General features: G+C 39.3%; 1 protein-coding gene and 1 long non-coding RNA gene across 5 annotated transcripts in view; both read left to right on the forward strand.

Annotated features, from left to right (window-relative positions):
- The window catches only part of gcgra (glucagon receptor a), a 115,382-nt gene extending 90,636 nt beyond the window's left edge, over positions 1-24,746 (forward strand). For 2 of the 3 annotated variants that reach the window (XM_022667993.2, XM_049475758.1), the window contains 10 exons: positions 931-1,034; positions 1,123-1,229; positions 3,207-3,372; positions 3,508-3,676; positions 4,377-4,437; positions 10,222-10,291; positions 11,163-11,251; positions 12,730-12,877; positions 15,033-15,074; positions 16,003-24,746. In XM_022667993.2, the coding sequence (XP_022523714.1) occupies positions 931-1,034; positions 1,123-1,229; positions 3,207-3,372; positions 3,508-3,676; positions 4,377-4,437; positions 10,222-10,291; positions 11,163-11,251; positions 12,730-12,877; positions 15,033-15,074; positions 16,003-16,359 (1,313 nt within the window). In that variant the 3' untranslated portion in view covers positions 16,360-24,746. The remainder of the gene's footprint in view (positions 1-930; positions 1,035-1,122; positions 1,230-3,206; positions 3,373-3,507; positions 3,677-4,376; positions 4,438-10,221; positions 10,292-11,162; positions 11,252-12,729; positions 12,878-15,032; positions 15,075-16,002) is intronic. The other variant, XR_007438160.1, reaches the window with a different exon arrangement.
- Positions 1-24,746, forward strand: part of LOC125799308 (uncharacterized) — a 51,013-nt gene extending 26,267 nt beyond the window's left edge. For both annotated transcript variants that reach the window (XR_007438162.1, XR_007438163.1), the window contains exon 2: positions 18,082-24,746. This is a non-coding gene — a long non-coding RNA (uncharacterized LOC125799308). The remainder of the gene's footprint in view (positions 1-18,081) is intronic.
- Positions 24,747-25,216: the final 470 nt, after the last annotated feature.

The raw sequence follows: 25,216 nt of genomic DNA on the forward strand, positions 1-25,216 counted from the left end.
ATGGGAAAACACTTAAGATATGACACTTGTATGACACAATGTAAAGTAGTCAGTGTACAGCTATATACAGCTCTGGAAAAAGAAGTTTCAATATTCAAATCAGTTTCTCTGATTTTGCTATTTATAGGTATATGATTGAGTAAAATGAACATTGTTGTTTTATTCTATAAACTACAGACAACATTTCTCCCAAATTCCAAATAAAAATATTGTCATTTAGATCATTTATTTGCAGTGTTGCAGAGTTCAGAAATCAATATTTGGTGGAATAACCTGGTTTTTAATCACAGTTTTCATGCATCTTGGCATCATGTTCTCCTCCACCAGTCTTACACACTGCTTTTGGATAACTTTATGCTATTACTGCTGGTTAAAAGATTCAAGCAGTTCAGCTTGGTTTGATGGCTTGTGATCATCCATCTTCCTCTTGATTATATTCTAGAGGTTTTTAATTTTGTAAAATCAACAAATAGAAACTTATTATTTTTAAGTGGTCTCTTATAATTTTTTTCCAGAGCTGTATATTGTATGTATAACAGTGTAACTTTGCTGTGCCCTATAAATAACTCAACACACAGCCATTAATGTCTAAACCAGGGGTCGGCAATTAAGTTTGGCTGTGGGCCAGATATTTTCCAAGCTTTTTTCCAAGCAAAAAAAAAACTGTTTTGGTAAATGAAGTGTAATGGGATGGAGTGCTACAGACTTACAGACTAGTAACTCTCCAGCCCAGAGGGTTGTTGAACCCAATTGCAGAACAGTTGATCTTAAAGGAGGTAAACCCAAGAAGAAAGGGCAAGAAGAGAGCAACTGTGGGGCATCCTCACATTAAAAGATAGAGGAATGCAAGGTCTCTAATATCCACCAGCTTTGAGATGTCTTCATGGAGTAGTTGAAGAATATATGGGTGTGTCTGTTTGTCTACTCCAGTTCGGCAAGGCTTGGTGTATCTGGAGTGCGATGCAGATGGCCAGTGGGCCAAGAAGAAGAACACCAGTGAGTGTGAGCACAATGACCCAGACCAGATGGACACGGTACGTCTGAAGAACATCTGATTTAATAATCATTTGTACAGAAATAAAGCACCCTGATGTTTCTAAAGTTCTCGTTTTGTGTCTACAGCAACATTACGGGAGGATCCTCAGTAAATTCAGGACTATGTACACTGTGGGATACTCCCTCTCACTGGGAGCACTGGTGCTTGCACTGGGAATCCTGGTGGCCTTCAGGTAGCGGATACACTCTGACACGTTCAGTCTTATCAGTTGTGGATTGTACTTGTGCCAATTAAAGGAGAACTCCGGTGTGAAATTTACTTGGGTTTTGTAAAACATGATAAAGAGGTCTAACCACTGCTTTCCTGCAGCTTTCCAAAATCCAGTCATTTTTTTGCAGTTTGTCCAAACATGCTTTAGAATGGATGATATGGGGATTATCATATTTTGCCACTACAGATAAATCGCTTTTTACACTGTTATCCAGTCTCAAAGTAGCTCCACGCCTCATTGGTAGGATCAAGAGAGCCCTGACATTTAAAACGAGGCATTAATACCTTTAAAAATGCACAAGAAGCTTATTAAAAACATTGTATACAACCAGTAGCGTAACCTAATCTCTTAGGTTACGCTACGCTAGGTTACACTACAGGTTGTAAACAGTAGTTTTTAATAAGCTTCTTTTGCATTTTTAAAGGTATTAATGCCTCGTTTTAAATGTCAGGGCTCTCTTGATCCTACCAATGAGGCGTGGAGCTACTTTTAGCCTGGAAAATAGTGTAAGAAGCGATTTATCTGCAGGGGAAAAATATGATAATCCCCATATCATCCATTCTAAAGCATGTTTGGACAAACTGCATTAAAATTACTGGATCTCAGAAAGCTGCAAGAGAACAGAGGTGCTACTTAACAACGGTTAGTAGTCTATATATCATGTTTTACTACACCCAAAGTCAATTTTAAACCGGAGTTTTCCTTTAACTCCATATGGCCCATACTAGTCAACATGAGAGTAGTTCTGATAAATACTACATTATTAAGAAAGAAATGAGGCTGAGCTGCATACTATAGTGTCTTAAATGAGATCGATCATGTGTGACCTTGGATTCTTTGCAGTTAATGAAGGGTATGGATCTCTAGCCCATGACTAGCCCACATTGCACATTTTTTTTTAAATCAGCTCAAATCCAAATCCAGTTGCCTTATGAATAATGAATGGTTAATTCTAAGTCTCTCACCTGCGCAAGAGCATCACGCTCTTCATTGCTATCTCACACCTCGTCAAGAGTCTATATTCATGCCTTTGAGTCTGCGCCATTAAAAAAGCGTTGGAGTTTAGGAATAAATCTACACAGATGGGTGTGGTGGTCTGGAAGTGAGGTGTGTTCAGGTAAATTTCCGGCATGTTTCTATCTTGGCGGCGGGAAATACAGGTGCGCCACTGACTGATTTAAACCCTGATAAAAGTCAACAGTTGCGCAAGTCCAGCTTGTTCATCAACAATAAACAGAATAAGGAATAAAATAAAATTGTTGTTCCCTTAAATTATCTTCACAGCATGAACACACAGGTTAGTTTCCTCTGCTGAGACACACAAAAGCGCTGCACTGTTAAAATATCAATGTGCCAAAGTCAGAGCGCAGCTAGTTCCTAAAGGGAATGACAACCCGGCACACTGATGGTTTATTTGTTTTATTTCACCTTATGTGCAAAACACTTTCATGATAAATTAAGAGAATTAGTACATGCCTTTTTTGCATAAAGCGTATTTTTTGTGCCCTCACGATACCAAAAACACACTGACGCCCTAAATCCAGCTGCTTGATCCGCAATTGACCTGCGCTCTACAGATTGCTAAAATAGGGCCCTAGATGTTCCTGTGAAGTTCCTTGAGATAACCATGGCCGTAACATCTCTGTTATCAAAGTTACAGTTCCCAACAAAGCATTGCACACCATTGACTCATCCAACCAGAGCATTTAAAGTCAACCATGTCTGTTTTAAAGATTTTAAAGACATTAATAATAAGACGATAACACAAATAATAAAATGACATTACACCTATATGTAACTCCCCCACACACCATTCATACTTTCACATTTTGTTTCAGAGTTTTCTGTCCATAATTGATTGTTGGTAATAGTCAAATTCAAATCTCTGAAAACTCAGCATTCATTAGCATTTTTATTAAGTTGCTGTACTATTTTCAGGAAGCTGCATTGCATGAGGAATAACATTCACATGAACCTGTTCGCGTCCTTCATCCTACGCGCTGCGTCCATACTCATTAAAGACGCCTTATTGGAAAGGCCGAGTCTCAACATTGATCCAGGCATCACCACGGAGATGGAGATGGAGTGGCTGGTGAAGAATGAGGTAAGAACCAGGCTTAGATGTAGATATCTGTATCAGTGTGATGCTGTTTCAAGTAGTTGTGGGTAAAATAGGTAGTTTAATAAGTGAATATCACTGCGTTTGACTGTAATTAGAGCCTAGTGTTATATTCTTCAGGTTTCGCAGACCGCCATTGGCTGCAGGACTGCCGTGGTGATGATGCAGTACAGTATCATCGCTAACAGCTACTGGCTGCTGGTGGAAGGGATCTACCTGCACAACCTGCTGGCGGTGACGGTCCTGACTGAGGGGAACTACCTCAGCATCTACCTGTGTATAGGCTGGGGTAAGGCATTTCACATTTCTGATTCATCATGGAATCTTTTAACAGTTTTCTTCTAGTTTATATATATATATATATATATATATATATATATATATATATGCTAGTTGTAGTGCAGTTATTAAACCGTGTACTGTTACAGAACATAACATAACATAACAAAAAGTTATAACAAGTGTTTTCCCGCAAAATCTTACAGCACTTAATGCTTCCTTCTGCTGACAACTTTTATAGAGATACAGATTTCATTTTCCAGCAGGACATTTTGCTCTGGTTTTAGGGATGCCAGATAAGTACCAATTTTATCAGACATTTCCTGTCAACACTGCTGCAAGAACATTACTGTTTCTTTACCTTCATTTTCACGTATATATTTTTGCAGTTATAAATTGTACAGTAAATATGTGATAAATTACAAAGGTTGCTGCTGCTATTATTATTAATTTTTTAATCAAAGAATACTTATTTGTTTATACTTATATTATGGTTTAGGTTGGTTTTGTTAAAATTGCTATAGAAAAGCTATAACAGGTTATAACAGGTTATACATGTTGTTGTACAGATTTAATATAACTATATAACGATATGCACTGGTCTACAGACTTTACCTTTCATCACAGTAGGCCTGCAACAAGAAGGAGTTCTGTAGACTCGTGTTTAAAGATGTAGATCGATTACATCATGGTCTTTCTGTTTTTTACAGGAGCTCCACTGATCTTTGTTTTGCCCTGGATCATTGTGAAATACCTTTACGAGAATGAAGAGTAAGTGCTTATTCATTTTCAGTGTTTCTGTTAAACATGGTGGAGTGAGTATCACTAGACCACCAACTCCAGAAATGTGAAAGATGTCAACACTTTCAGTATTAATGGTGTTTTCTTTATATTTTTTTGTTATCTCTAATAACTAGTGACATTAATGCAGTGACATTATGTCAATCAACCAATCAACCTTTATTTCCACTTAATAAGCTCTTATTTTCAGTGCAGCCGATCACAAAATAAGTGTAAAATATAAAAACAAGCAAACAATGTAAGATTTAATTTGGAATAAATAAAATAATCAGAATAAAAGGATATGCAGACAGGCTAAAATGTAAAGCAATAAAAGAAAGAGATTAAAAAAAGCATGAAATATAAACACAATTAAAGAAATAGAGGACTAAAATAAATAAGTAAATGATAGAACTTAAAATAAAGTAAAAAATATAAATAATAAAAGTATGAAATAAATGAAATACTAAAAAGGTAAAAGGCCAAAAGTAAATAAATAAATAAATAAATAAAATAAATATAAAGGCTAAAAGGTAAAACATAAAATTAGCTAAATTAGATAAAAAGACAAAATAAATAAAAAATAAATAAAAAGGTAAAAGAAAAAAATTAGAAGTAGCTAAAAGCAGATTTTCCCAGTTCAATAAAAAACTCCTGGAACCTGACTGGTGATCCAGTCACTAGAGCGAGTCTGATATAGTATAGTTATTTATAGAAATCATGGATGAGATATACTGTAAGATGGAATTACGTAGTACATTAGGAGTTGTTGAAAGAGAGAGAGAATATGGAGCATTTCTAAAACGATATCCGGGGTGTATTTTTATTCCCGGCTGCAGACGAAAGGCAGAGGGTGATTACTCGGACTCTCTCACGGCTGGTGTGTAACAAATCAAGTGCATAAGAGACGTAGATGGAATGGGAAGGCGAGCTGCACCACCGCAGCCATGCTGCCAGAGACAGTGACGCTGCGCAGATGAGCTGCTTTCCTTTGAAGCGTTAGCTGGGAAAAAATGCGCCGGCTTCTTGCCTCTCACAATAGCAACTCAAACACGGCGGTGAGTTTTTTTTTCCCCGAGCCGCGCGGTAGCCGAGGGCTTGTACCGTCTGGATGCCACCCCTCCTCAAAATGCGTACATCACAGGGCCTCTGCTCCTCTCTGGAACGCTTTCAAGAAGTAAATTAGACCTGATGGCTGCACTCTGTGCCTACTTGCTAGTATTATAAATAAGGATATGTTGCAGCTATTTTTATGATGTAATATGCTTGAAGTACACGGCTCTGATTAATGACATGGATGATAAATGGCGGCGTTCTTCATTTGGACGTTATATGCTTTAAGAGATCTCTGTGATTTATAGCGGGCGCTCTGAAAGATTGTAACTCTTTAGAATAATATTGCTTTTTATATGGATAGACATATTAAGGCAGTTAAGGTAAACTTGGCAGCAGTACTGGAGGTTATAGATGGAAGTGGAAGACAGTAATAAAAAAAGAAAGGTATGGGAAAATATTAAATTGGGCAGGATATGATGCAAACACAAACACAAATACTAAATAAATAAAACAGCTTTACTTGTTTTCACCAACTTCACTCTGATGAAAAATAACAGGGTTGTAGATAGGCATGTTAAATTGTATCTGAACATTTTTTTTTTCACCCTAATCAAAGTCCATACCAGCACTGTGATTTGTTCCTAAGCACTTGAGATGATTGACGGAATGCCTCATGCTGAGATAAACTGGTATATATGTATCATATATTTCAGACTATAAGGTGCAACGGATTGTAAGGCACAATATCTCAATGAAGATACATTTTCTGGTCTATTTTCATACAAAAAAGCACCCCGAATTATAAGGCGCATTAAGCGACACTAGTAAGGATGCCTACATCGAAGTGACCAAGGGTGTCGCCATGTTTCCCTTCTAATGGTAGTACACAAAACTGTAATTCTTTCAAAAAAAACATTGTCACAAGTCAAACGAGTGCTGGATGTTAATTTACAGATATTTTTCTCCTGAAAACTGTTTATTTGTAGCATATGTAGCCTGTTTTTGTCTGATCCAAAGTCACATTTTCAAAACTCTAAATACACTTAACACAACATCTGTCTGTTGTGGACTATATTATTCGTACACATTTTAGGGGTACTTTCATAGTATAAAACATTATCATATTTATAATATATTATAGTAAAAATGTATGCAGTATTGCAAAATTACAGTCTAGTCTATAGTGAAAAACAACCTAGGCCAGGGGTGTCCAAACTACGGCCCGCGGGGTATTTTAGAAATAGAATGAAAGTTGGCCCGCTGTTAAGCAGGTTTTTATAATGTGAGATTCAAAGTTTGAACGCTAGTTGTCAGAAAAACGTGGCAAAGAGTCTAAAAGCGGAGAGGGTGCGCATTTCTAGCTCAGGAAAACGGGCCAAAGAGTCTAAAAGAGGAGAGGGTGCGCATTTCTAGCGCAAAAAGACGGGCCAAAGAGTCTAAAAGCGGAGAGAGTGCGCATTTCTAACGCAGGAAAACCGGCCAAAAAGTCTAAAAGCGGAGAGAGTGCGCATTTCTAACGCAGAAAAAATGGGCAAAGAGTCTAAAAGCGGAGAGGGTGCGCATTTCTAGCTCAGGAAAACGAGCCAAAGAGTCTAAAAGAGGAGAGGGTGCGCATTTCTAGCGCAAAAAGATGGGCCAAAGAGTCTAAAAGCGGAGAGGGTGCGCATTTCTAGCGAAAAAAAAACGGGCCAAAGAGTCTAAAAGCGGAGAGAGTGCGCATTTCTAACGCAGGAAAACAGGCCAAAAAGTCGAAAAGCGGAGAGAGTGCGCATTTCTAACGCAGAAAAAATGGGCAAAGAGTCTAAAAGCGGAGAGAGTGCACATTTTTAAACAAAAAAAAGTTTGGACACCCCTGACCTAGGCTATAAAGTGTCACGTCTTTGCCCTGCTCCCTGTCGCCTCCCTTCTGTGCTCATTATTCTCTGTGTTTATTTACCCTCTGCACGTGCCCTGTGTGTATCCTGTGTCTCCTCCCCTGTTGCTCACCTGTTCATTTATAGCTCCACCCCCTAGTCCCAGATGTTTCCTGTTTCTTGTACTCATCCACGTGTATTTATAGTTGGTGTGTTTCTGTTCTCCTTGTCGGTTCTTATACGTCTTTACGTATGTCTGATTGGTTGATGGCTTTCCTTGGTTCCCAGTCTCTGTGTATTCATTGTTTCGATGTTTGTTTATTTAGTCTTATTTCTGTTTGGTTATTAGTTCCCATTTTGTAATAAACTTTCAAAAAATTTAGAAAGTTTATTTTTAAAACATTCTGATATACAGACACAAGGAAAAACAATCACGTCTTTATTTACTTCAATTACTCTTTAAATACTCTTTAGATTCTTCCCAATCTACAAATAATATGTCTGTTTTGTATCTTTTTTATTTATTGATAAGTTATTTTCATGCCCGCACCCTGACAATGCCTCGAGTCCTACCTATAATCGATGCTGAATCTTCAGACCCTAAAAACTGTATTCAAGTCTGCCCTGAAAATTAGATTAAATAAGAAAGGAAGAGACACTTCAGCTGTAAATATTGATATTAAGCTAGTTGTTAATATCAGTATCAACAGTGTGCACTGGATTGCATTAGAAAGTCCAGATCTCTGACTTTAAGGTTCTGACCCAGCATGACCAGGTCAAACTGAACCCCGAATGCGTCCAATAAAAAGATAATCTCAGTGTTCTGTTCTATGACTAAGCAATTGAGTTGATTGGCAGTAAGCCTCAAGAAATGCTGGAATAAAGTGGATTTTATACATCTGTAATACACTACGGACTTAAGGGTTCAAGCCAAATCCTGGATTATATTATTCGATGGAGAATCTCTATCCAGATTGCTGTGTTTTCTAGGACTAGGCTTAGGTCTGTTTAGAAAACTGATCTAAACAGGATTCATTTTCTGAAGTGGTGTTCTGCTGTGTCCAGTCTTCCCAACAACCCAATACATCCTTCTTACTGTCTATAGTAAGTCACTGATATACTGCAGAACTTCATTTCTGAATTCTAGCTATACACTAGCTATACTATATAAAGGGGACTCAAAGTATTTTAGCATACCAAGACACTGAGAGGAAGGCTTGAGGATTGCAAGCATTAAAGTCAGGTCACAGTGCTTAGGCATCAGCAGCCACACAGTCCAAACTGCTTGAGGTTTAGTGTGAAGTTTCCACCAATCAGTGATGGTTTGGAGAGACATGTCTGATATCTGCTGGTGTTGATCCACTGTGTTTTATCAAGCCCAAAGTTCCCTCTGCTGACAACTTTTATGGAGATGCGGATTTCATTTTCCAGCAGGACTTGGCACACTGCCCACACTGCCAAAAGTACCAATTGATATGATATAATATTCTATTTTCTGAGATACTTTTTTAAAGGGTTTTATTATAGCTGTAAGCCAAAATCATCATCATCAACAACAACTTTAAGCTGTAGATGATGGATGGATGGATGGATGGATATATAGATAGATGGATGGATGGATGGATAAGAAGTCAAACGTAGTAAAAGTGTCCATTAGGTTTTGCATAAATATCATATGTAGTCTTATAAAACCAGCAAATCAAACAGTCATCAATTGACACTATTTAATATTTGAATAACCCTTTCATTATTATTGGGAAATCTATTTGCTTTTGCACAAATCATAATTTGATATGCTGAAGTATTATTAATTTTCGAAGCACAACAAAGAATTCCTAGTGTGTGTGTGGTGGGGGGTGATTAGCACAGCTCATATTGGGAAAAAATTAGGTAAAAAAAAGACTACTCTAAAAGGGGAAACTAGCCCAAACCTGTTCTCAAAACCTAAGCCATTACCTTTATTCTGTATTGGCCCCAATAAGAAGGCTTTCCTTATAATTTATCATATTTCTTTATCTGTACAGAAATTGTACAGTGTCTTCAGTAAGACATAAACTGGTACCCTTCCCTTTTTGCTGCTTGAGGCGTAGAATGAATCCCTGGTCCAGAGCCAGCCAGCCTGCTCAGTGCATTTCTGGAACACCTTCAGCTGTTATGTAAGGGCGGTAAATGGCATGGTGCGCTCCCTCCGCTGTGGGTTACCTCACCCATTGTCTGGATGTGCTCCCCGGCCGCCCGCACGCTTTATCGCCGCCCTGCTCAGTCCCAGGATGAGCTCTGAAGCTCCTGAACGAGCCTGACGGCCTGTTCTCAGGCAATTTCTGCTCTGATAAATCATTGATTTGTCCTTGTGGATGAGCCTGGCCTGGCCGTGCTTATCTCCTCTGTGGCCTTCAGCCGCAGTCCCGTTGTCTCTTTCTCCTTCTTGCAAAGAAAACACCACTCATCTAGTGTGTGAAAGGCATGAATGGCCTCCATATGTGTCACAGGATGAGAGCTATTTCGTACACTTTACTACAGAATACACTTAATAATAACCAAAATAGTTGAATAGCTGAATGGGAGACATTTAGGATGCAAACCATGAGGGTTAGGGATTGGGGACCTGCTCTAATAAAGAAGTACATGTAATTTTGTGACTGTCTGGGACAGAGACTGTAAAAAAAGATGGGCGCCGTGTCGCTGTTCCCATTCATTCAATGAAAATGAAGCCAAAATCTTCCTCCATGTTGGCGATCCTGAAACCCGAGTCTGTAGAGCACTAAAATCTGAATATGAATCCCAATGAATAATCATAATAACTGCTGGTGATCTGTGGTGAAAAACTGTACTGTAAGTTAATCTCCTGGTTCCTGTTCACCTCTAGGTGCTGGGAGCAGAACATAAACATGGAGTACTGGTGGATTATTCGTTCGCCCATACTGCTGGCAGTGCTGGTGAGAGTGCTCCTCTGCTTTTATCAGTTTCTATTTTAATCACTTGTTCATGTACTCGCTTTCCTTCAGCTTTCTGTGTAGATCACACTGTCCTCTGCCTGATCCAGTGGATAAAGCCACTTTATCCTCACCCTTAAACACCTCTCTGAGCTAAGCTCTAACTCTAACTCCTCTCCTGTCTGGTCTCTGTGATTATGATGTCCTCCCGCCTTATGTTTCCTCTGCTGTCCTCACCGAGGCCACGACTGGGTAATCCTCAGAAGAGTAGAGTTATTATACTCCTCCTTTTTTAAGGGCAGAGAAGGATATCTTATCCTGTGTGGGTGGAGCCAATAAAAAAGCTACTGTTACAAGTTAAATTTTATAGCTTTAAAAGAAAGGGGTCTTTTTATTAATGGACAGAATTTCGGAGAATTGTCCCTCAATCATTTTTAATCCTAATCACAGCTCGGTCTTTCTCCTCGCTGCATTATGGCTAATTTTCTCCATAATAACCACACTCACATTACAGCCAGCCTCAGCGCTGAATGGTAATGGGTCTGAAGAGCGTTTGGCAGAAAGAGCACGTCCGTCTCTGGAGCACAGGCGAGAGAATAGCAGGAATAGCAGTTTGAGCTGTGCTCGGCTCGCTGTGTCAGACGAGGTTTTATTTCCTGCCTGTTTCAAACGTTATTAAATAAAACACCACAGACTTACCCTCACGCTTAAAGCCTCTGAAACTGTGCGTTTGATCCCTGAATCACTTCTGCACGCTGCGTGAGGACACAGACTGACGAGCCCAGAGATCTTTAACATGACACGGCGGCATTAAAAAAACAACACCTGGAGATCTTTAACCTTTAACCTTGATTCTGCTTTGTCCTCCACTCAGATCAACTTCTTCATCTTCATACACATCATTAAGATCCTCGTGTCCAAGCTGAGAGCTCACCAGATGAGATATAACGACTACAAGTGCCGGTGAGTGTTCTTATGTGCTGAAACAATTCCATGCTGTGAAAAATAAATAAATAAAAAAATAAAATGCTTCTCTGGTGAGCTTTTGTTTATATTCCTCCCCAGTCTCTCTGTCGCGCTCGTCGTGACTTTAGTTTCCGCCGTTCTCGTTTTTCCACTCGTTCTCGGGCTCCCTATTTCCTTATAATGGCATTTTTTTCCCCAGCTGTGTCCCAATTTACTACGCAGGGCAGCGATAGTGTATTGGACCGCGACCCTGAAGACCAGGGTCAAGCCCACGTGAGGAGTGGTGTGTTTATTTTATTTTATTTTTTTTTCTTGGGGTTATCTGCTTTGAGATTAACTGTTCTGCAGTTGGGTTCAACAACCCTCTAGGCTGGAGAGCTACTACAGGATTCTACAGGGTAATGTCAGAATCAAGGGCCCTATCGTACACCACGGACAAGATGCGTCACCATGCTCATTGCAATCTTACACCCGTCAACAGTCTATTTTCACGTCTTGCGAATGCGTTATTAAAATAGCGTTTAGAGTTTAGAAATAAATCTACACTGATGGGTGTGGTGGTCTGGAAGTGAGGTGTGTTCAGATCAATTTCTAGCGTGTGCTCCACTAACTGAAATAAACCTAGACAACAGTCAATCTGTAGAGTCCATTCCTATAGGGGGCTATGCACACTGCAGAGCACAAACTCGACTTTTAACTCAACAATAAGAAGAATAAAGAATAAAATAACATTACTGTTCCCTTATATGAGCTGTTGGTGTATCTTCACAGCGTGAACACACAGGTCAGTATCTTCTGCTGAGACACGCAAAACACTAAGCTGTTAAGATACAAACGTGCCAAAGTCAGAGTGCACTTGCTTTTTAAAGGGAATGACTAGTGACACATTGGTGGGTTAATTTTACATTACCCAAAACAGATGCATGATTAATTAAGAAAATTAGTTAATGCTATCTGCTTGTTTCAAGCCACGCAAGGGGTACTTTTTGTGCCCCCACGATACCAAAGACACACCGTCATGCCCTAAATCCAGGTGCATTATCCACAAATGTCGGAGGAGGCATGACCTATTCTTCACCCACCTGGTGTTAGGGCATCACTAGTGATGGGGGGAGTCCTAATGAGTGGGTTGGGTAATTGGCCGTGTAAATTGGGGAGAAAATGGGGGAAAAAAATGACGAAATTAATAAATAAATCACCCTTTAAATAAAACAGTCGTTATTAACTCAAATGCAAATATTGTATTTAAGAATTTTATATTTAAGAATGCTGTTGGCTTGTAATTGTGTTTGATATGTATTGTGTTCTGTGAAGCTCATCAAATCTAGATAAATTATGAAATCTAGTTACATTAGTTATCTTATGAAAAATGAATTTATAGCAGAGCATGGATATAACAATACGTCATTATTAACTGCTTTTATAGTAACTGTATTTATTGTAGTGTCTTATGCTTCTTGCTCTTCTTCTTACAGGCTCGCCAAGTCTACCCTCACCCTGATCCCACTGCTTGGCATCCATCTGGTTCTGTTTTCATTAGTCACTGACGAGTCTACCTCAAACGGCGCCATGCCCCTGCGCCTCACCAAACTCTTCATTGACCTCTTCTTTAACTCCTTTCAGGTGAGAACAGAAGCTCTTTAAGCTCATAGAGGACAAACTTCTCACTTCTGAAGTGTCGACACACAACTTTTAAAAGTTTGCACATTCCGGTACCACTTTAAAATAAGACTACCTTTATAAAGGGTTTATAGATGGTTTATAAATTAGTTATTAATGGTTACTAATTAGGTTTTAAAATTCATTAGTAATCAGTTATAACCAGTGTTGGGCATGTTACTTTGAAAAAGTAATTAGTTATAGTTACTAGTTACTTCTCCAAAAAAGTAACTGAGTTACTAAGAGAGTTACTCCACTATAAAAGTAAGTAGTTACCAGTAAAAGTAACTATCGCGTTACTTTTGTGATACTCACTGATTACATCACTGGTTATAACACATACATAGAAAGGGCAAAAATGACCTGTTGTTTTCCAAATAGTGAACCCACAGCCATCTATATCGTTGCCCTTTCTACATATGTGTTATAACTGATTATTAATGTTTTTTAAGGCAACCTAATTAGTAACCATTAATAAACTAATTGTAAACATTTATAAACCCTTTATAAAGGTAGTCTTATTTTAAAGTGGTACCCTGCCAGAACTGTCTGGTGTGTTTGCACTCCCTGATATGTGGTGGACATTAAAGTTTTCATCACTCCTAATTACTGCTCATCACTGTCTATTTATGTTAGTATAATTGTAGTTGATAGTTTTTTTTATTATTTTTGAAATCTTTCAGTTGAAACCTGGCTACCGCTGTCTACACACACCACACAAAATTAAGTCTTTCATTCTTTAATTTCTCAAAATGATCTGTGATAAGATATTTTCATCGGGCAGAATCTGTTTACCAGACAATCTTAAAGGAGAATGTTCAGCCATCTGTTTATGTACTCAAGCAGCTCAGATGTGCTTGGGTTCTGCAGCAGGACAATGACCCAAAGCAGATAAACAAGTCTACCTCACTCAAGTCCAGACTCATTGCCAGTATTATAGTTCTGTAGTCTGCGTGTTTACCTTGTTAAAACAAGCTATGCTGATATCGCCCTGGCTTACTGGAACACTCAGGGAGGGTTCCTCAGTGTAGCGCTGTCGGGTGACATTAGCTGCTAACCGTGGCTAGCACTAGCGGTTAACAGCGAATGCTAATAATGCTGCTGCACTCAGCCTTAGTGGAAATCTGGAAATCTAAGCTTATTGTATATAAACGGAAGCACTTTACTCACCCAAATAAATAGTTTTCAGGAGAGAAATCTGTGTAGATTATCATTCAGCGCTTGTTTGACTTTAGACAGAATTACAGTTTTGTTTTCTAAACTTAGCTTAGCTTTACAGGTCTGGCTACTAAGTGGAAATATGGCAACATCCCTGTTTCTTACTAGTTTTGCAAAAAATGCAACTTATAATCCGGTGCGCCTTATAGTGCGAAAAATACAGTATTGCAAACATATAAAGTAACAAAAAAAAAAACAAAAAAAAAAATCGTAGAATCGGTTGTACAATTCTTTGTAGTTAATAGTAATAAAACTTTTTTCTTTATGTTTTTTTTCTGCCTAAATAAAATACACCAATCAAGTAATTTGACTAATAAAGCAACTAGTCGATTATGATTATAAATAGTCATTAATTTCAATCACTGCTTTAAAAAGCAGTATAAGAACAGAAGTCACACTCTTGCTGACTCATCTCGTGACAAACCAAGAGTGACGGTCATATGGCGCCCAGCTGCTGCGCGTCAAACTTGCATCAGTGACTCTGAGGAATCGTCCTGATGATGCTTTTCTTGCCTAATAAATTGGAGAGAGAGAGAGAGAGAGAGAGAGAGAGAAAGAGAGAAAGGCAAAGTTAGAAAAAGAACGAGAAATCTCACAAAAATGAATCATTTGGAACGTTAAGGGTCCATCTGTGCACAGTTAGCTTCCCCATCGTGGGGAATGGAGACATTAAGATAAGAACTTTTTCCAGCGTTTGACAACTGCTGCATTTTCCAGAACAGAGTCCAGTCATCCCTCATAACACTCATCTGCAGAGCTGTGAGTGTGTGTCCTCAGCTCTCCTGTAGCGTGCAGTGCAGTGCAGAGCAGTGATTAGCTGCTGTCTGGCAGTGACTCTGATATTACTCTGAGAGTGGCTCACAAGTGATGACAACTGATCCACATTCTGACATGTTCGCAGGGGCTGCTCGTGGCCATCCTGTACTGCTTCGTCAACAAGGAGGTGAGTCTGAAGCTCTTGTTTTTTTCTTCCCTGTGCATCTTTGGATTTAAAATACAGTATGGAAATACAGAATGGAAATACAGATTTGCACTGCAGAAATTACAGTATGAATGAAATACTGTATTTCATATTTTTCATTAATCAAAAGTTACTTTATTTTAGAAATTCAATTCAAAATGTGAAACTTATATATTATATAGATGTATTACACATAGTGATCAATTTTCAGCGTTTATTTCTTTTATTGTTGATGATTATGGCTTACAGCCAATGAAAACCCAACAATCAATGTCTCAGAAAATTAGAATATTATTAAGGCCAGTTGGTACTTTTGCAAGTGTGGGCAGTGTGCTCAAGTCCTGCTGGAAAATTAAATCTGCATCTCTATAAAAGTTGTCAGTAGCAGAGGAAAGCATGAAGTGCTGTAAAATTTTGTGGGAAAACAAAACTGCACTGACTTTAGACTTGATAATAAAACACAGCGGATCAACACCAGCAGATGATTAGCATGTCTCTCCAAACCATCACTGATTGGTGGAAACTTCACACTAGACCTCAAGCAGCTTGGACTGTGTGTCTCTCCACTCTTCCTCCAGACTCTGCTCCCTTGATTTATAAATGAAATGTAAAATTTACTGATGATCAGTGATGGTTTGGAGAGACATGTCATCTGCTGGTGTTGATCCACTGTGTTTTATTATCAAGACTAAAGTCAGTGCAGTTTTGTTTTCCTGAAAAATCTTACAGCACTTCATGCTTCCCTCTGCTGCTGACAACGTTTATGGAGATGTGGATTTCATTTTCCAGCAGGACTTGGCACACTGCCAACACTGCCCACTCCCCTGCCCACCCTTGCAGCTTGCAGATCAGGTTTGAGACACCCTGCCTTACGTTCTATTGACCTTTCCTCCTTCCTCGCTGTGCTCAGGTGCAGTCTGAGATCCTGAAGAGGTGGAAGCGATGGAAGCTGGGCAAAGACATCGAGGAGGAGTACCGCCACACCTACAGCAACACGGCTCAGGTCACCAACAGCATGCTCATCCAAGCTCCAGCCAAATCCAGGCTGCCGGACATCACCCGCCTGGCCTCTCCACTCTCCAGCCCCGAGGAGAAGCACCTGCTGGTCGTGGGCTGTCAGAACGGCATGGACCTCCAGCAGAGGGGGAATTTCACCCCCCTGCCACACGAGGGCGCCACCAACAGCGGCCCAGACGGAGACTTGGAGCCGGCTCATAAAGTGCAGTGTTATAAGTTCCCACAAGGGAGTGATGAGAGCAACCTGTGAGCGGGAAAAATGGAAATAACGGGTGTGTGTATGTTCCTGCGTGTGTGTGTGTGTATGTGTGCGTATGTGCTCCATTCACACTCACAGTCGGAGGTCCAGCTAGCCATGAGCCCGCTGTCCGAGCAGCAAGGAGACAGCAAGGTGTGTGTATGTGTGTGTATATATATGTGTGTCCATGTACAAGTGTGTGTATGTGTGTGTGTGTATGTGTAAGCACCCTTGCTGCTGCTGCTCAGTGTGAAGGACGTTCTGGTCAGCTGGCTGCTTCCTTGACCAAAAGCGGCCAGTCCAGTTTAACCAGTTCTGTGCACCCTGACACCACATGAACACACCTCTCAGTGCACTGACCTGAACCAAGGAGGCCGATGACCAAACACCAGCAGAGGATATCTGCTCTTAACTCAAATGATTCCGAATCTGGGATTCAAACTTCTCGTCTACATAACTCTTTAATCTTGCCGGTTTGGGTTTGGTACGGAAAACTGCAGCCCTACCTGGCTACTGGTTACCCAACTGGCAGACCAGAATACGGACCCAGACCAGAATACGGAATCAGACCAGGATGCGATGTCCAACCAGGATACAGAATCAACCAGGGTTCAATCAGCATTCCTTCATATCAAACTAAACCAAAACAAAGACAAGGACAAGACAGGATATTAAACAGGGATCTCCAGAGGATCCTTGACATTACAGTGATTCTGAACAGCATAATCTCCATAATCCCAGCCCTGGGTGATTCCTGCAGATATGAAGAAATAAATTTATGAGCACGAACTCACGTCTACAGACTCGTCAAATCATCAAAACTATTGTCTCTGCTTCTCTAATGTCAGCTCTAGCTGTTGTCCTTATTGTCTGACGGGTTCTCAGAGAAATGAAAAGTCTTTTTTTTTTTTTTTGGTATTTGTGAAAAGCTGTACGCTTCGGTTCTCTCTGCTCTTTATTTGTATTGTGGTTGTTGTCGTTGTTTCGGATCATATTGAAGTCCAGCAGATCAAGCAGTTCTGAAAGTGTGCCTTTTATTTCCCGGAGTGTAAAAAAAAACTGTATTCTGATTGGTTTAAAAAAAAGATCACATAAGTTCATTAATCATCTGTCCTCAATTGTGGTTAAGCAGTTGAAAGAGTGATGTTCTGAATGGCAGCCATACTTTGAGGTAATTTGAGGTAGGGCTGCACAATATGAACAAAATAATACATTGTAATGAAAAACCTACAGATATAGGTATTTAGACAAAGGTATTGGGACATTTCTTCCAAAATTAAGGGTATTATTTTTATTTATTTCTCATTTTCTAACATTTTTCTTACCCACTCAGCTGCTAGCTGATCAGCTGCTAGCTGATCATCTGATAGAGAAGCACATGCCTCCTCAGATACATGTGAAGTCAGACTCCACCTCTTTTCGAACTGCTGCTGATGCAGCATTGCTGAGTAGCATCACAGCACACTTGGAGGAAAACCCAGTGACTCGGTTCCGATACATCAGCTCACAGACACAGCCTTGTGCTGATCCACATCATTACATTACATTACATTACATTTCATTTGGCAGACGCTTTTGTCCAAAGCGACTTTCAATAATGAAGTACAAAAGTAATAGGAATTTAGATAACCCATTTTTAGATAGGGCTTAAAGGAGGTCGAAGGGAAATAAAGGGATACAGAAGTGAAGGAGGGGAAGAAGGAAATGGGGTTAGAAGTAGTTAGTGTGTTAGAGGTGTTAGGAGAGTAAGTGCTCTTTGAAGAGCTCTGTCTTCAGGAGTCTCTTAAAGATAGCGAGAGATTCTCCTGATCTGGTAGTAGAAGGTAGTTAGTTAGAGGTGTTAGGAGAGTAAGTGCTCTTTGAAGAGCTCTGTCTTCAGTAGTTTCTTAAAGATAGCGAGAGATTCTCCTGATCTGGTAGTGGAAGGTAGTTTGTTCCACCATTGGGGAACTCTGTATGAGAACAGTCTGGATTGCTTTGTGTGAATGTTTGGCAAAGTGAGGCGACGTTCATTGGAGGAGAGCAGCGGCCGGGAGGTAGCGTAAGCCTTCAGGAGCGAGTGCAGGTAGGAAGGAGCCTGTTCTGTCATCACCTTGTAGGCGATTGTAAGAGTTTTGAATTTGATGCGAGCATCAACTGGTAGCCAGTGGAGCTCAATGAGCAGCGGGGTGACATGTGCCCGTTTTGGTTGGTTGAAGACCAAACGTGCTGCTGCGTTCTGGATCATTTGGAGTGGTTTTACTACGCAGGCCGGGAGGCCAGTTAGCAGGGCATTGCTAGTTGAGGCGTGAGATGACGACTGCTTGTACCAGGAGTTGGGTGGCCTGTTGCGTCAGAAACGGTCTAATTTTCCTGATGTTATAAAGCGCGAAGCGGCAGGATCGAGCAACTGAGGCCACATGGTGCGTGAAGGAGAGCTGGTCATCAACCATAACACCCAGGTTCCTAGCAACCTTTGTCGGTGAGAGAGAGTCGATGCTTATAGAGAGGTTGTGTTGAAAGGATGGTTTTGCTGGTATGACCAGAAGTTCAGTCTTTCCCCTTATCACCCTAGCACCATCTACTGTATCCACCCAGAAAGAGCAAGGCCAAATGCGCTCTCTCAGGGATTTGGCTGCTGATGGCAAGCTGCATGACCAGGATGCGAACCAGTGAGCTCACGATCATAGGTGTTTTCCTTTGTATAGTCTAGTATAGTAGATCACTTCATTTAGATGACTTTGAATGTTGTCTGGACATCATTCCAATGTAGGAAAAAAAGGAAACATTGAATTAAATTGTGTCTCTACACTTTTGACTGGTATTGTAAATTAATAGAAACATCAATATGGCTGTGGTTCCTAGTTGGTTAAGCATGATTCTGTTAAATTCCAGCAAATTATGGAATCAACCATCATACCACCTGTACAAACAGCAAGAGGAGCAATCTGAAAGTTTTCCCAAGGCCTTTACAGCTCCCCCAAACTAAACATCATTAAAAAACTGTGGAAAGACATCAAATGAGCCAAGATGCAATTGAATTATCTATGTTATCTCTATTTGTTGACGCTGATTCACAAACATTAAAATTCTACTGCAACCTAATTCTGAATTACAGTCTGTCGTACAGCACAGCTTGTGCAGATGGAACAAACAAACATTTTTTTATTGTTTAAACCAGGGGTGTCCAAACTTTTTTTGTTGGGGGCCAGAAGGAGAAATATATTTGAAGTCACGGGCCAAAGACTCTGTAATAAAACAAATAATGAAATATACCACTTTAAACCATTTTACTTGACTTACCATCTTTATCTTTGACAGTGTTGTGTAAACTAAGATTTTTCAAATTGATGTTTAATTTCATGATGTCTCTTAATATAAAACTCTATAAAACGCTTTTAGACTCTTTGCTCTGTTTTTTGCACTAGAAATGTGCACCCTCTCCGCTTTTAGACTCTTTGCTCTGTTTTTTTGAGCTAGAAATGTGCACCCTCTCCGCTTTTAGACTCTTTGGTCCATTTTTCTGCGCTAGAAATGCGCACCCTCTCTGCTTTTAGACTCTTTTGCCCCGTTTTTTCTGCGCTAGAAATGCGCACCCTCTCCGCTTTTAGACTCTTTTGCCCCATTTTTCTACGCTAGAAATGTGCATCCTCTCCACTTTAAGACTCTTTGGCCCGTTTCTGACACCTAGTGTTCAAACTTTGAATCTCACATTATAAAAACCAGCTTAACAGCGGGCCAACTTTCATTCTATTTCTAAAATACCTCGCGGGCCACTCCAAAAAAGGAAACGGGCCGCAAATGGCCCACGGGCCGTAGTTTGGACACCCCTGATTTAAACTATTTTAGGATTGTTATATTGGGGTATTCTGTGGTGTTCTCCCTTTAGCAGAGATCTGTTACTGCAGCTGTGCAGGGTGGCATGCAGTATATTGAATACATAAATTAATTCCTTATACAGATAAAATTAACCGAAAACTGTAATGACTTTTACTGTAATGATTGTATTGTACAAACTGTATATTGTGCAGCCCTACTGAGACTCTAAAATCACTAATAAGAACTGATCTTTATCGCACTGTGAAGTAGACACAATTATGTGCATTTGTTTTTTTCCCATCTGTTCCTCCATAAGAAAGCATAAAAATTAAGTCACATTATAAAATACAAAAAGAAATCTGTGCACTTTAAATCCCCTTAACACACACACACACACACACACAGCTGCTATCACAAACAACAGACTGCGATCCTTTTGCCCTTTTATTACACTTTTATTATACAGTCTAGCTGACATGAACTCCAAGCACACATTACGTTTAATGCATCATCGTGAATCACAGTGATGTGCCAACTGCCGCACAAGCCGCTCTCCCTCACAGAGGACATTCGCCCTTCTCTCGTCAAGTAAAAATAGCCACACAGAATATACAAATACAGGTGCATCTCAAAAAATTAGAATATCATTGAAAAGTGGCTTTATTTCAGAAATTCAGGAAGAAAAAAAGTGAAACTCATATATTATATAGATGTATTAAACACAGAGTGAGTCCTTTTATTGATTATGATTATCGCTTAAAACCGGTACTTTTGGCAGTGTGGGCAGTGTGCCAGGTCCTGCTGGAAAATGAAATCTGCATCTCCATTAAAAAAGTTGTCAGCAGAGGGAAGCATGAAGTGCTGTAAGATTTTGTGGGAAAACAAGATAATGGTCACCCCTGAATGATAAAAGAGCTAGGGTTTAGCATGGTTAGCGGCTAATGCTAGTACTGCTCCAGTGTTAGTGCTAGAGAACTAAACTGAAACTCCTTTTTACTCCTGTGTTTTTTTTTTTTACTGCTCCTTACAACCTGACTAGAAGAATTCATACATAAGGTGCACCGAGTTACAAGGTGCACTGTCGATTTTGGGAAAATTAAATTATTTAAAGTGCACCTTATAGTGCAAAAAATATGGTGTATTAAAATATTTCAATGTGATATGCATCCCAAATATATGTATTATTTAAAATGATTTAAATATGTTTTAAACCGTTGCACTGTATAGAAATTACATAATATAATATATGTATACATTGGTAACATTTTACAATATTATTAATTGACACTAATTAAGATATTAGTTAATTAAGATAATAATTTTATTTTAAAAGAATTGTCCCGATTCATTATTATTTATTCATTTTCAGATGATCCTCCTCAGTTCAGACACTTAAAAAAATGGAATATCGTTGAATAGTTTGGGTTTGGAGAGCCATGACTTCTGCTGGTGTGGTCAAGTCTAAAGTCAGTGTATTTTTTTCCTGTAAATCTTACAGCACTTCATGCTTCTCTCTGGTGTTAACTTTTTTTTAAGTAATGCGAATTTTATTTTCCAGCAGGACTTGGCACAGTGCCCACATTGCCAAAAGTACCAATTGGTTTTATATAATATTCTAATATTCTGAGACACTGATTTTTGGGTTTTTGTTGGCTGTGATACATGTGTAATACATCTATATAATACTGAATTACTGAAATAAAGTAAAAATTTCAATGATATTCTAATTTTTACATTTTTTTGTGATGCACCTGTATGTACAGTAGGTTGTGTGGCTTAAAAAAAAAAAAAAAAACAGGAGCTCTTGCTCATCATTGCCTCATCAGTCTGTTCCATTCTAAAGGACTATTTGCACAATGATTTATTTAACTTTATAATTGTGAAGAATGTAGATATCTGAACATCCTGAGTGAGTGAGCTTCATAACAACAGCTGTTCATCTACAGTGTGTGTGTGTGTGTGTGTGTGTGTGTGTGTAGATATGGTGGGGGAGGATGTGTGGTGTATGGTGGGGGTGGATTCGTGCCTCCAGCAGTAGAAGAGCAGAAGAAGGGGAAGCCTACCTTGCTCAGAATAGCATCTTGTTTTACGCTACTGGAAGGACGAGAAGTTTACCTCCACAGCAAAGAAATGATGATTCACCCTCAGATCTGCTCTGGGGCAAAACGGATGCATCTGTTTCGTAACGCTTTTGTAGGCGGGGAACTCGCGGACAGCTTCACGCAACACGCTGCAAAAAAATAAAATAAAATAAATAAGTGAAGTCAGATGATTTCTCTCCAAAAAAGGGAAATTCTCTATCGCCATAAGGGATCAAAAGTTGTGAACCTCTCTATGTTGGCTTCTTCTCTCCGAGGCTTCGCAGCCCAGGCTCGGTGGGCCGAGCTAATTTAGGTTGCTTACAGAAATGCTGTCATTTAACGCTAGCCAAGCATGAGGGAGGAAATAAATCATGCATATGTTGCTCCGCTTTCCCTCCGTCTCCACCTCTCTCGAGTCCCAGAGTCCCAGGCCTTCAAATCCCATGAAAATGAACTGAAACACTGACAAAACCCAGATACCCTGAGCCCTGACCTCCTGCCCTCAAATATATGGAATTAATTAGTCAAAAAAAAAGTCTCCGCCTGGATTTAAGTAAGTAAATGATGTGGGGTTGGTTGGTTGGTGCTTCAGCTGGTCTACAGGTTTAGGTTCAGCAACAGTATGTGCTGCTGAAAGAATGAGGTCAGGTGACTCCCTGAATATACTGAATAAAGACCAGGTTATTCCATCAATGGATTTTTTAATAAAAGAAATATTCCAAAATTACAATGCCAGGATTCATGGAGCTAGAATTGAGAAGAGTTCAGGGTTCAGGGAGCATGAGATCATCATTTATCATTTTCACACATGGATTGAGAGAGAGTTCACCACAGAGTCCAGATCTTAACCTCATTGAGAGTCTTTGGGATGGAGAAGTGCTGCTTTGTGCAGTGGTCAGACTCTACCATCATCATTTTCTCAGAGGACGTCTGAAAAAAACACATACATGAACGGGAATAGTTTCTCAGGGGGTTCTGGGGTAATTTTCTCTTTTTTGTGTTTTTTTTTTTCCTCTGTGATTTTATTCCCGGTCCAGAATGACTATGTTTGTGTTTTTCTCAGACGTCCTCAACGAAAATTACAGGCTGAATTAACTACTGTTTTTTGCTGAACTCAGTGGTCCTCTGGTAATTTTACTCCGGGTTCAGAGTCACATCTCTGAGTTTCTACACCTCACGTTTAATAAAATAGCTATTTGTCCATTGCCACACACCATAGTTACACTTTGGGTGCGCGTTTCCACAGAGATCCGTGTAAACACACCAGTGAGTGGAAATGGAGGAACTACCGAACGCGATGTCATGTGACCGAGAAAGCCTAAAAATGTACTGGTCCTCCTGTTTTTTCAATTGCAGTCCAAATGCAAGAGTTTTATCGCTTAGTAGAAGTGTGAAATATTTTTCACAGTCATCCCCTAGAGAAACTAATCCCGTCCGGATAGGGCTTTTGAGTGTAATTTCATTCATTCATTCAAAAACTAACTTTCAATGGAAGTCAGTTTAAAAAGATTTTGTTCCAAGTAATTTAGGATTATTTCTATGCTATTTCTGCAAGATTCACATTTTGTCACATTAGTGAAAAATTAAACAATTTTTTTTTATCTTTCCGATGGTTTATGGTTGGCAATAACTGACCCGTCCATGCTCTGAACACAAGTACTTTCTGTCGTAGCTAAGTGTGAAAATCCCATTAAATTTAATGAGCAGGTTTGTTAGAGTCAAGTGATGTTTATTTAGGCAAATGTAAAACTGTTTAAACAGACTGAAAGAAAGCTTTTCCAGTCTTCTACAGCAGCATAGCAGCAGAGTTCATAAGGCCTGAGGTAAAAAAATATATATATATATTCCAATAAATAAATGTTCTTTTTTTTTCTCAGCATCATATATCCTACATAGAAAATATTCCTAAAAAGATGTAAGAATTCCCAAAACAATCTTTTTAAAAACAGGCTAAAAAATGGAAGGAGTAGTTTGGGAGGGGCACTGAGTGACGAGTGTGTAGAGGTGTATGAAGGTACAGTGTCTCAGTGTCTCATCTGTCACATTGCTAATGAAATGAAGTGCTTGGCTTGCTATGGGCTTCTTTAGATGTAATGAAACATTGAATTTGTAGATTATTCACTGCCTCCGAACATTTTAATGCAGCTGAGACAGCAGCCCATACTCATTCCTAAACTGAAATTAATAAAATATAAGATATATACATCATTTCCACATTGAACACAATACATTACATCAACACAGGCATTGCCAACATATGTTTGCATTCACTGAGCTGTGCATGTTTGAATAAATGAAAAATAAATAATGTATTTTTATTGTGTACATACATACCGGTCTGACTGAGAGGGTCCTGAGCCCTATTCTCATTTTCTGCAGCTATTTCCAACTGAACATAGCCGGGGACGGACAGAGATGCACTATCATGCTGTAGATATTAAAGCCTCTGTGCTTGTGTACGGTTTTGCATACAATGTTGTGTCAATATTGTGAATAAAATAAATATATGTATGAAATCTATTGACTTGTATTGTCTGCTGAATTCAAATGTTGAGCATTATTGATTGAAATGAATTATTCTCTCCCCTCCCACAAATACATTAGCTCTTAACAACTGCTGTGATGTAAAATACTGTATTTTTTGCAATATAATATATGATAGAATCTTTTTCCAATTATAAGGCACACTGATAATAAGGTGCATTTTAAGAGACACTATAAGGAACTTCTAATTCAGCAGGTCTCACTGCTAAGTTAAGTAAACAAAACTGTAATGAAAAAAAGACTTTCTTTTAAAGCCAAATGCTGAACGCATTGGAAAAAATAAGAGACCACTTAAAAATTATGAGTTTCTTTCTTTACCAAATTAAAAAAACCTCTGGAATATAATCAAGACGAAGATGGATGATCACAAGCCAGCTTTTTCCACCAGGAGTAGCATAAAGTTATCCAAAAGCAGTGTTAAAAAGTTATCCAAAAAAAAAAAAGTT

The sequence above is a fragment of the Astyanax mexicanus genome, chromosome 3 (genome assembly GCF_023375975.1).
Source record: "Astyanax mexicanus isolate ESR-SI-001 chromosome 3, AstMex3_surface, whole genome shotgun sequence".
NCBI classification, from domain to species: Eukaryota; Metazoa; Chordata; class Actinopteri; order Characiformes; family Acestrorhamphidae; genus Astyanax; species Astyanax mexicanus.